This window comes from Medicago truncatula, chromosome 6 (genome assembly GCF_003473485.1).
Source record: "Medicago truncatula cultivar Jemalong A17 chromosome 6, MtrunA17r5.0-ANR, whole genome shotgun sequence".
NCBI classification, from domain to species: Eukaryota; Viridiplantae; Streptophyta; class Magnoliopsida; order Fabales; family Fabaceae; genus Medicago; species Medicago truncatula.
Window position 1 is genome coordinate 16,897,205 of NC_053047.1, and position 12,882 is coordinate 16,910,086.

Sequence of the window (12,882 nt, forward strand, 5' to 3'; positions counted from 1 at the left end):
TACATATAAAGGCTAAGTACGACATCCCAGAAGGTAAATTAAAAGTAAAAATATTTGGAAGAAACATACATAATAGTACTTTGTCTTGTAAATACAGGATGCTTTTAAGATTTTTCTTTATTCCTTTTAATAAGATCCATTTCAAATGTACAAATGCATTAATTTTTTATTTTTTATCAATGTACCCTTAATTATATTACATCTTTTTATGGAATTTAATTTGTAGTAAATACTATGAAAAAAAAAGAAAAGACTTTTCTCCTGAAATATAAATTTGTAAAACAATACGAAATTTTAAAAAACTCAATATTACCACAAACTTAATTATAATTATTTACTCAAACGAAGACTATATATGTTTAGGGACAAATAAATCAATTATATTCATAAAGAAGGTGCACTCTATTATTAAGATAAACTATGAAATTGTCGATAACATATCCAAACATTATTACTAAGTTCAAATTCAATCAAAGCATACAACCACCAAACCAAATACAAAAACCTATCAAGCAACACACAACATTATATCAAATCAAATATACCTAAACATAATATTTTTGAAGAATAATCCCTTCAACAATCTAAAAAGTAGAACTTCCAAATTCCATCAATACCCAACTTTTATTGCACAAATTCTTGCTAGTTTAAATTATACTTCCATAAGAAATTCCTTATCTTGCTCCAACCTTCCCATAGCCTCAGGCTCTAATGTTAATTCAACATCAATGCTCCTCCCTCCACTCTTCCCTGGATACAAATAAATCATTCCATCAAATTTGTTATTGGTCCCACTTCTCACAATCTCTGGCTTCCCAAACCCAAAATCAATGTCATAAACCTTAAACCTAGGTGAACTTCCAACTGCAACACAATTGATACCAGCATCTTTGAATTGAAAAATCTTGGGTGCACTCTCCCACTCTTTGTTACGTTCATCAATAGCTTTAGCATCATGGCCTTCAATAACCTTTTGGATCAAAGAAGCACCGAATTGTGGAGGGTGGGCCGCCAAAAGGCCAGCAGCCGTGACGGTGAATATAGCTTGAATTAGGTTTCCAAAGTATGCCTCTGGCATTGGTGGGTTCACTCGTTTTCTACAATCTGCGAAGACTGTGAACACTGTGTAGTCTTCGGGTTTTAGGTCACGTGCAAGGCTCACGTGGCGCCAAATATGAGTGGAGAGAGCCTGAAATGTTGAGAATGGTTTTGAACCGTCCGATGGAAGGGTTTGGTTGACTGTTGACTTGATTTTGTCGATGGCTGACTCAGAAAATTTGAAGATTTTTTCTCGCAGTATGGGCCTTTTCTCACCGTTGACCGATGGTGGTGGGCCTTCAGGTTCAACCTTTGCCTCACCATTGGCCGATGGTGCTGGGCCTTTGTGTTCAACCTTTACCTCACCATTGGCTGATGGTGGTGGGCCTTTGGGCTCGGGTAGGGAGAGGTCAAGCTTCACGCGTGTGTTTCGAGCCTTAGTTCGTTCCAAGAATGGTTGGGCTGTTGTGATCGGTCCACCACTGCATATCTCGGCCCATGAAGTCATGAAGTGCCACGTGGATGTTCCATCAAGGACAGCATGGTTAAAAGCCAAGCCCATTGCGAGCCCATCTTTGAGCTTTGTTAGCTGGAAAAGTCAAGATTGCAATCATGTCATAAATCATTAAAATAAGGAAAAGAAAGGAAAGAATGTGAATATGACATGTGAAAGTTGGGTCTTATGCAGAATATGAACTCTCCCAACAACATTTATTAGCTTATTTTTAAATATTCGGTCAAAAAAGAGTATTCCACTGAATTTCATTTTTTAAATACAGCAATGGTATAATTTGGCAAAACGGTACAATTATATATCAAACTTTTACTCCAATAGTTACTTGAGCTTTTTCAAGCAAAAACGTACGTATCATTTGTCCTAATTCATGACATTATTCGTCAAAAAATAACAAAAACAGGACATAGGTAAACAGTGAATCTCTTTAATTGTGGAAGTTATACATGGGAAGTAGAGTATAGCATGTGTTCTTCCAAAACCCTCTTTTCTGATATAATTTTTTTTTCTTCCGAGGTTTGAAACTTGAACCTTGCATGTATTATGCACTGTCCATATCAACTGAGCTAAATTCATTATCCCTACGCTTTAATGCAAAACTAATTCCCAAATCGGATATGAATACAATTAGTTTAATATTTATCATTTTTAATTTTGGGCCACCGAAACCAATTGAACACAATTATTTTAAGGATCACGCCAACTTCTGTCCTTAGGGCACAAATTAAGAAGCTAAAAAAGGAATTAATCAAAAAAAGTTTTTAAAATTAAGAACACACAATTTCCAAGCTTTTAAAGTGTGTCTTAAGGATATAAGTTAGCATTTCTCTTATTTTAATCGTTTCTTAAGCTTTAATTAGTTTAATCATAATCAACGATCATAACCAAAACCATGCATTTCTCTTGTACCAAGAGAGTTTAAATTTTCAATTAAGCATCATCATAATTTAACGAACTGACTAGATCAAATGACATTATTTACTCTTAATAAACATAAGACTTTATTTTACTTTTTGTAGTTGACGAAAAATAAATCCTCTATATAAGGTAGATTGGCATTTATCATTGAGAAAAATTGAGCAATGCACACTTAGGACGTATAGATGTGTTTTTTTTTTATCTTATCTTTTTTATTGGTTGAGATTTATGACTCATTTATGAACTGCAACCAATTTTTCTGTGGAATTTAAAATACATTTGGGTACAAGATTTACAACTAGTTACACAACAATTAATGTAAGTTATTTAATGTGTGGTTGATCTTTTTTGACTCAATGTGTGGTTGGCTGATCTTTTCCATGAGTGGATTGATCTAAAATTCTTGTTTTATGCAAATTGGGTATTCAGTGCGCATAACGTGGAACTAATTTCTTGAGTTTTTTGGAATCTAAATTGGTATCAAATTCTCTCTAAAAATTTTAACGTTGATGCACCTTTAAGATTGTATTCAAAACTACGATCTTAGTTAAGATATAAGAGAATTGTGCTATCTCATCTAAACGTTTTGAGTTTAATAATACCCCCTCCAAAATGAAATCTAAACAAAAATCATAGTTAAAAAAGTTAAAAATTTAATCCACATACATAAACTTTTAAACTATTACACTTGTTATTTGTAAAAAAAGAAAAGGAGTATGTAGAATCTGATAATGCCTTAGATCAAGTTCTATGTGGGTGTTTGTCAACTGAAGTACAAAAACTAGATATCTTAAGGTAAATATAATGTAAAAAAGAGTAATTTGGCAAAAACTAGTTGATTAACATACTTTTACTCCAATTGTTACTTGGGATTTTTTTAAACAAAAATGTATTTGTTCTTCATCTATTTTTTTAATTTTTTTGTAACAAGTTCTTCATCTCATCTGTCCTATTCAATGATATTCTTTATTGGCAAATAGGAAAAATGAAAAATAAAAACATGATAAAGGAAAACATAGCAAATCTCTATATTTGTGGAAGTATACATTGGATTAGATCTGATACAAATTAGATAAATGTATCCCTTATTTTTTGGTTTTTACTCTTACTATAATTTTTCTTAACAACGACATTTAGTTAGTATTTGGCATTTAGAGAGAACTCTACGACTTTTAGGACTTTGACTCTTTAACCAAACTATGAAGCTCATAATTCTTTTTGTATGAACCAAACTATGATCTCTTTACCCACTATTAACTCAAAATATAAATTTTCATCTTAGCATTAACCATCTTTACATCTTTGCACATTTGCATTAACAAGTTGAATGTTGACCCTTTAGGCTATGATTTGAAATATTTAAAAGAGTGACATTATTTAGCAAGAGACTAACTATGAGAAAATAAAAACTATTAAAAAAAATGCAAACTAAGAAAATAATTAATAAAAAAATATATTAAATCAAAACCTACTTGTAGGAATCACCTAGCTAGTAGTATATTTCAATTTAGAAATGGCCAAAGAAGAACATAAATTAATGTAACAACAAATTTCAAAATTTAATCAATTTAGAAATGGCTAAAGAAGAAAATAAATTAATTCAACAACAAATTTCAAAATTTAAAAAATTAATTAAATTACCTGAACAGCCAACAAGGGTCTATGCATGCCTTCCAAATTCAAGATTCCACTATAAGGAATCAATTCCTTCAAAATGGCACTACTTTCAGCAACAGTTAGATCTTCAACACCAATTTCATCAGCAACAGCTTCAACAACTTCAACACCAACCAAGTCATCATCATATTCAACAAAAAACACACCCTCTTCATCTTTACTTAATTTACCAGCTAGTTGATGAAACTCCTTCAAAACTACACTAAGCCCATTTTTGAGTTTCTCAACATTTTCTTCAAAGTTACCTCCTTTGTAAAAAATTAATTTTTGGTTGTAGTAAAAAGCTAAGTAAGGTAGGTCAAATGTGACCAATTGATACTCTTTTTTCCCAATTTTTTCCTCAGGTTTCACATAGCTTTTGCTAGTGATTTTCACATTTAGAGAGTCTTCTTTCTTGACTACTTCACTTGACATTTTGTTGAATGAAATTTTTAGTAGTTTTTCTTGGAATTTGTTTGATTTGTGTTTGAGATGTGATTTTTGAGGATTCTTATAGAAAAGTGTTGTTGGCATGCATTTATGGAATTCATGGAAGCGGTTGTGACCAATTAATAGCCCTTACTATGTTAGTTTGGTTGGAGGTAATTATAGTTGCGGCAATTGTTTGGTCAAAATAACAAAGACTTTAGCATTGTGAGAAAGTATGCTAAGTCCATAAGTTAGGGAGAATTTGTACAAAATTGTTCTTTTGTGGAAATTCCTTGATCAGTTTATATCTTCTCATATTGAAACTTAATATTTCGTTAAGTTAGAAACTTTAGCATTAAAATCCGATGGTATACTTGACCCAAAAAAAAAAAAAAATTATACTTGACCAATGGCGGAGCCAGAAAAAAATGTCAGGATGGATGTTTACACTAAAATTAACTATTGAAAAATTGTTTAAAGTCTCGCAAATTAAACCTATAATTGAATTATTTAAATTTTTCGGATAGGCCACTACACCAATTTGCGGGAATTTGAATCAACTGAAACCTAAAACCCGACATAAAATTATATAAAATCTCGCAAAATAGACATATAATTGAATTATTTAAATTTTCGAGTGGACCACTACACAACTTTGAAGGAATTTGGATCAACCAAAACATAAAACCGACACAAAATTGCATAAAATCTCGCAAAATAGGCTTATAATCGTTGATTTTTTAATATTTCCGGGTGGGCCGTGACCCACCCCAGTCCATGAAGGACTCCGCCACTGTACTTGACCCAAAAAAAAATAAAAATCCGATGGTATACTCTCTCTCTCTCTCACACGATGGTATATAGAAAGAGATTTAACAATTAACAATGATGTCATTTAAGCTCATTTTCAACAAATGAATAGGAGACAATTTTCATTGTAATATATTGTATCAAACAATGTTATTTCTTATTTTTAATATAGTTTGCATTATTGTTTCTTTGAAATTTTAGCCCCATATATATCAAACGTCTAGTCGCCCTTGATTATGTGACAGTGGTTATAAAGTATTATTTTATAAGAAAAATTGCAGAGTCATTAATTCAACTGATAAATCCATATTATTCATTAGAAAAAGAAAAGGCAATTTTTAAAAAATTAACTTTTCAGATTTGGCTTATTAGAAGGTCGTTTGCATTCTCTCAGTGTTGATGAAAAATAGCTTTGGCATAAACGTTTAAGATATGCCAGTTGAAGATTAATCTCTTATTTTAGAAAGATAAAACTTTGTAGAACATGTCAGAAAAGAAAGATTGTTAAAACTTTCAGCCTCCAGACCATTTGAAGTTCTTCACATTGATCTTTTGGATCGGTAAGTAGCATCTATCAATGGGAAAACATATGGATTCTAAGTGCCTTTAGAGAACAACTTAACAAAACTCATAAAAAAAACTTGTACTATGATACAAAACCTACATCACTTATGCCTTACTCCATCAATCTTATTAGGGGTGGAAATTGTTGGAACAAGATGTGTTTGACAATACCACATTGAGTTTGATGATAACAAGGTATTAAAAAATATGTCAATTGGATATGCTAATATTTGTTCAATTGTGAAGGACCATAGACAAAAATTTAAATGTCTTTATATCAAACATAGGTTCTGGAAGAACAAATGAGAGGAATGGAATTTACAAAAAGGAAGCTCGTGTTACAAGATAAAGTTTGAAGAAGATAGCATATGAAGACATTTGGAACAGCTCATCAGAAGCAGTTCACCAGAAGCTGACGTCATCGGAAGCTGAAGATCATCAGAATTTGAAGATCATCAGAAGTTGAAGATTGGAAGCTGAAGTTAGTTAAATTTTGTTATTCTGAATGGACATCATTACAGAAGGAATAGAAGCCTGGAGAAACGGCTAAATCAGAGGAATTTGAAGGCATTGGATGCTTATCCACTGGAGAGCGCAGGAAAAGGACATAGTACAATTGTACAACCACTACATCCAATACTCCACTCCTCATGTCTGCAATAGTACAAGACAACAGTTGTGAATACGCTGGTATTTCTCTATACAAGGAATGGATTTGAAATTGTTCCCTTCTAGGACAATAACCAAATCAAGCAACATATCATTGGTGATTTGATCAAGCTTCAACAACGACTCTTTTGTGATGTGCTTGCAATTTCCAATGTATCTTTCACACCTGTATATAAAGGAGTGAAGACATGTAGATTGGCAAGACTCTTACAACAATTTTACTTGTGCCAAACCTCTGCTGAAATTGTTTCACATCATAATTCACTTAGAATTTCTTAACAACCTTCATATCATAGAAATTCTAGAGTCTTAAGAGTCGCATCTGATTTGTATTGTGAACACCAACTGATTTTATATCAAGTGTTCAACCTCAAACATTTTTTTTTTGTAATTCTGTTTGAATAGAAGTCTCTTGCAATTGTGCTTGAGTATAGGAAGTCTCTTGTAGTAGTGCTTGAGCATAGGAAACCTCTTGCGTTTGTGCTTGAGTAGTTTGAAGTCTCTTGCTTTTGTGCTTGAGAAATTGTAATCAGATATTGATTTTAATGAACTCTTCTTGAAAGTGCAAGGGGGAGCGGACTACTTCTGGATTGTGGACGGAACCACTATAAATTGCTCTGAGTATTTCTTCTCTCTCTCTCTCTCTCTCTCTCTCTCTCTCTCTATCCGTTGCATTTAGACTCTGAACATTACATCAGAACCTGAACTCTATCAGCTTCTGATTAGTAACTTCAGTTTTAGGAGAAGAAAAAGTTAACCCAATTCACCCCCCACCTGTGTTTTTCTCACCTTCAGAAATATGCCAAGACTATTACTTACAACAGATCTTCAAAATCCAATGGTATATGAGTATATTACATTTTCGCACATTTATAATTTATATAGTAATACAAAAAAGAATAAAAGTTCTTTCAAATTTTCATATTAAGTTGGTGATTTTTTTTTTTATCAAATTGATGATTTTATTTATTTTTTTTTCCTGTTAAGTGCTGATTTAATTTTCAGTTTCTTATTGTTTGAAAGCTTGTTATGTTATCATTTAATACTCATATTGTCATTTGATTTGTGTGAAATTTTGAGGCTTGGTACTAATATGCCTAAGGTTAAGTATGATTATCATATTAACTAAGTTTGAAACCCTTCATGTTATCAGACATGATTACTCTTGTGTTTATATTCATCTATAAATTTTACGATTGTGTTTTATTAGTTTAATGTGTATCTAATTGAAAAGAAAAAAAAAAGGATGAATGAACTCTATTTGAAATTTGTAACACAAACTAAGCTTTTAGACAGACTAATAGACTAGACCAAACTTTTAAAAAGGTTAGGCCAAACTTAATATAAAGTCTTTGCTGGATAAAAGACCAAGGCTTAGGCCTTAGTTTTTTTTAAATAGGTCAGATCTATTTAAGTAAAGTCTGACTCGGTCCGGCTCATTCGCACCCTTAAACCTCATATTAACTGTTACTTTAACCATTTTTATCTATCACAAAGTAATTGCCACTTTAGAGTACCAACTATTACGACAACATTCATTAATTTTTTCACTAATATAAACTTATTTATTAAATTTTACACAAGGTAACTACATTTTCAACTACAATTAATAAAGATAAAGATGTTCTAATAAATAATATTAATTTTACCATTAAAATCAACCAAAGTAATAATTTTTTAAAAATACTTCGAACCGTAAAATGACGATTAAAATTAAACCAAGTGAGGATAGAAGTAGCCAATATATAAATAGTAATGTTTCATTGACCTGTCAGAATTTTTTTTTTTTGGGTACAAAAATCTATTTGTTTTAGGAGAATGTTAACCAATGCTCTGGATACCGGTTAACAAAACCTTTTTTTTATTGGTAAAGAAAATGTCAAATTAAATAGCCTTGGAATTTGTGTGGTTCTATTGACAATTAGAAATATAAAAGTAAAATATCTTTATTTTTTTAAATAAAAAATAGGGTTAACTATGTTTTCGGTCCCTATAAATATGTCAATTTTTCGTTTTAGTCCCTCTAAAAATTTTCTTCAACTTTTAGTCCCTCTAAAAATTTTCTTCAACTTTTAGTTCCTATAAAATTTTCAATTACTACCTTTGGTCTTTATTTTTAATTTAATTTTTGTATTTTTTAATGAAATTGTGCAGAAGTGTGTAAAATATAAAAATTGATATTAAATTCATGTTTTGTTAAAAAATTCTAAATTTTTTTTGGAGTGATTCTTATAAAATTTTGAATTTTTATGGAAAATTTTATTAAAAAATATGAATTTTACATATGAGTTTACTTTAAAAGAGGGACCAAAAGTGAAGATTGAAAATTTTTTAGGGATTAAAAGTTGAAGGAAAATTTTAGAGGGACTAAAACGAAAAGTAGACATATTTATAGGGACCAAAAACATATTTAACCCTAAAATATATTGAATGTATTCATTCAAGGGTTAAATATTTTTTTGGTCTCTATAAAATTGAAAACTTTTAAATTTAGTACTTACTTAATTTTAATAGCTTTTTTAATTAAACAAATTTGAATTGAGTAGGGACTAATACTCAGTGCAGAACTAAAAGAACTATTAAAATTAAGTAAGGACTAAACTTAAGTAAGGACTAAACTTAAAAGGTCTCAATTTTATAGGGACTAAAAATATATTTAACGTTTCATTCAACTACAAAATATATACACCCATTTTTTATATTTATAAGCAAAAATATTTTTGTAAAAATTTATTTACTAAATAATGTATGTAGTCCATAATAAATACCATATGCATCATTTATTAAATGAACCTAAAATATAAATTTTTGTTAATAATTATCAGAGGATGTAAGGTATATGTATTTATTAATTAAAATTGATAAAATACACTGACGACAAAATAAATTCCATGTGCGGGTAAAATTGAAAAAAAAATTAATCTATGTTGACAACATTTAAGTCGATAAAATAAAATAGAAATAATATATATTAAATTCAATTTTTACTTATAATAATTTTACTCCCTCTGTTCTAAATTGTATCTCGCTTTAGAGAAAAATTTTGTCTCAAATTATATGTCGTTTTACAATACCAATGCAATATTAATGTTATTTTTTCTATTATAACCTTAGTAATTTATTACTCTATCTTCTTTCAATTCTTTCATTTATTTTTTCTATATTTATTAAAGACAATTTTATAAAACAACTCATAAGTATCTCTTTTCCACACAATATTAATTACATTTCTAATTAATATGTGTAAAATGCCCAAAACGTCATACATTTGAGACGGATGAAGTAACTTTTTTGTCCTTAAATCATATAATGATGCAATAAAACTTTCAATTTTGCTAAGAAATACTCCCTCCGTCCCAAATTGTACGACGTTTTGACCATTTCATACGTATTAAGAAATGTAATTAATATTGTGTGGGGAAGAGAAATTATGAGTTGTTTTACAAAATTATCCTTGATAAATGGTATGAAAAAGATAAATGAAATAATTGAAAGAAGAGGGAGTAATTAATAGTTAAGGATATAATAGGAAAAGTAACATTAATATTTCATTGGTATTGTAAAGCGACTTATAATTTGGGACAATTTTTTTTTCCAAAGCGGCATACAATTTAGGACGGAGGGAGTATAAATTATAAATTTTGATAAAAAAAATACCTTGAATACTTTCTTAATATTTGACACGAATTACAACCTTCGAGTGTGTTCATTGATTACTCCAACACGACAATGTAGTGCCATAAAACATTTTTCAAACCTATTGCTTGCTTCAATGTTAATGGTCCACCTTAGACTTAAAATTGGTTTGGACATAAAACATTTTGCAAACCTATTGATTTGAAACTTTTATATCTAGGGCCGTCCATTCTGTTAAGGAATTTACGATTTTTATTAATTTCCCGCCTGTCTATCCATGACCACATATGTAAATATTTCCAAGTAGCAATATTAATATACTCAATCTTTCTTCAAATATATATACTCCCTCCATCTTAAATTATAAGCAAAAAAAATTCATTTTATTTGTTCTAAATTATAAGCGAAAAAGACCAATTTTTTTTAACAAACCAAAATGAGATATATTAATAAAGAGTTTTGTTCCCTAGCACAAGGAGTGCCAAAGGAGACAAAACAAGGTTACAAAATAGTTCCAATTAAACCACAAAAGACATGAACGAAAAATACATCAGCCAATCCCTAAACAAGCAAGGGGACGCTGCCACCACAAATGATAATCAAAAGGAAAGCACACATTTTTTGTTTTCAACCATTTGAGAGATGTAATCTTAACCTTCTCAAGAAGTTGCTCTTTTGTTTTAGCTGTGTTGACAAACAGTCTTTTATTTCTTTCATTCCAAAGAACCCAAATACCACAAAGCCAAATCAAATGAAGAAAAGACATTCTTGTAGCATAACCACCTAAAGAATAAACAAATTGATAATAATGGTCCAAAACCTGATGAGGATCCACAGAAAACACGCCAATCCAAGTTTTAATTTGTTGACAGAGATCACCAAAAATAGGACAACGAATAATTAAGCGGTCTATTGTTTCATTTTGTCCACAACCTGTAACACATAATTGAGAATCATGAGAAATAACACCTCGTCGCACCAAGTTATCCTTTGTTGGCCATCTATTGCGGAGAAGACGCCACGCGCAAATAGAGACTTTCAAAGGAGCACTCTTATGCCACGGAGCATCCGAAACAACGTCATAGTTGTGCATCTCCTGCCGCATGAGCATTTGATACACACCACGAACAGTGTACCCATCACCAATGTTGGGCCACCAAAGCAAGACATCTGATTCAGTATCTTGCAAAGTAACATTGGTAAGCAAATTCCAAATCTCCATTACAAACTCTTCCTCCCAAGCTAACAAACGTCGCCTCCACCTCCAAGCCTCTCCATTTTCAACCCAACCCAAAATGTTCATCTCTCCCACTGACAGGTCCTTATGAATCGATAAATCATACAACCTCCTAAATCTCTCCATGACCGACACTGTCCCTAACCAACAATCCGACCAAAAGAAAGTATTTAAGGCATTGCCTAAACGTTTAGAGATATTTTCTTCGAACCAACTACCACCTTCGACGCCTACACCATTTTGAATTTTAATTATCTCCCTCCACCAAGCTAAACCCGTCACGCCCCCCTCCTACAACCGACCACCTTGCTCCCCATATCGAGAGGACAACACCCTAAACCATAAACCCTCCCTATCCATGAAACACGTCCAACACCATTTACCAAGAAATCCACCAACCCCCTTATTCATGCAAATAGTATTCCAGTCTACCCAGACAATCACCCCAAAAAAATTTAATTAAAATAGATTCAATGGAAGAGATTATACTTGCGGGAGCTCTGAAATAAGAAAGGGCGTAGACAGGCAGTGAAGATAGCACAGACTTAAGGAGAATCAATCGACCACTGTAAGATAAATTTCTATTTTTCCATTTCGAGAATCTAGATCTTAGACGCTCTAAAACCGAATCCCAAAAACAGAGACGTCTAGCATCACCATCAATGGGCAGCCCCAGATACTTAAATGGAGTTTTACCAAGTTTACAAGACAAAATAGAAGCGGCTTCCTGTAACCAAGATTCAACAATGTTAATACCAACCAACATGCTCTTGTTGTAGTTTACCTTCAAGCCAGACATATTCTCAAAAATCACAAGGATTGACCGCAAGGCGCGAACATTCGCCCAGCTCTTGACACCTAGCAGAAACGTGTCATCAGCGAATTGCAAGTGGGAAAGCACAGTGGGGGAATGCATTACTATAGAGTAACCAGTAAAAAGGTTTGAATTTACTGTTGAAGTCATTAGAACATTCAAACCTTCGGCTGCTAGAAGAAAAAGAAAAGGCGAGAGAGGATCGCCTTGACGTAGTCCCCGTTGCATTTGAAACTCATCAGGAGGGGTGCCATTAACCAGAACCGAAACAGTTGCAGTACTAACACATTCTTTCATACACTTACGCCACAAAGTTGGAAACCCCATTTTCCCAATAACATCATCCAGATAATCCCAATCAACCGAGTCAAACACTTTTTCGAAATCCACTTTAAACAATAACAATTATTTTTTCAACTTGCGTGCCTCAACCACCACCTCATTAGCTACTAGAATACCATCAAGAATTTGGAGATCTTTTACAAACGTTGACTGAGTATCTGAGATTACCGTTTCCATTACCTGACGCAAACGATTTTCTAGAAACTTCGCCAAAATTTTGTATAAATGTCCCACCAGAGCAATGGGGCGAAAATA

At 31.9% G+C, this 12,882-nt stretch overlaps 2 protein-coding genes across 2 annotated transcripts; both read right to left on the minus strand.

The window, feature by feature from the left end:
- Nucleotides 1-378: 378 nt before the first annotated feature.
- Nucleotides 379-4,648, minus strand: LOC25496371 (BAHD acyltransferase DCR). The gene is made up of 2 exons (XM_013596687.3): nt 4,112-4,648; nt 379-1,627 (listed from the first exon to the last, which is right to left on the minus strand). The coding sequence occupies exons 1-2, from the start codon at nt 4,559-4,561 to the stop codon at nt 653-655; spliced, it is 1,425 nt and encodes a 474-aa protein (XP_013452141.3). The 5' UTR covers nt 4,562-4,648; the 3' UTR covers nt 379-652.
- A 6,136-nt stretch (nt 4,649-10,784) lies between these two features.
- On the minus strand, nt 10,785-12,612 carry LOC112422777 (uncharacterized). Its single transcript, XM_024786436.2, has 2 exons — nt 11,961-12,612; nt 10,785-11,611 (listed from the first exon to the last, which is right to left on the minus strand). Exons 1-2 carry the CDS (start codon nt 12,610-12,612, stop codon nt 10,785-10,787), a joined length of 1,479 nt encoding a protein of 492 aa, XP_024642204.2.
- Nucleotides 12,613-12,882: the final 270 nt, after the last annotated feature.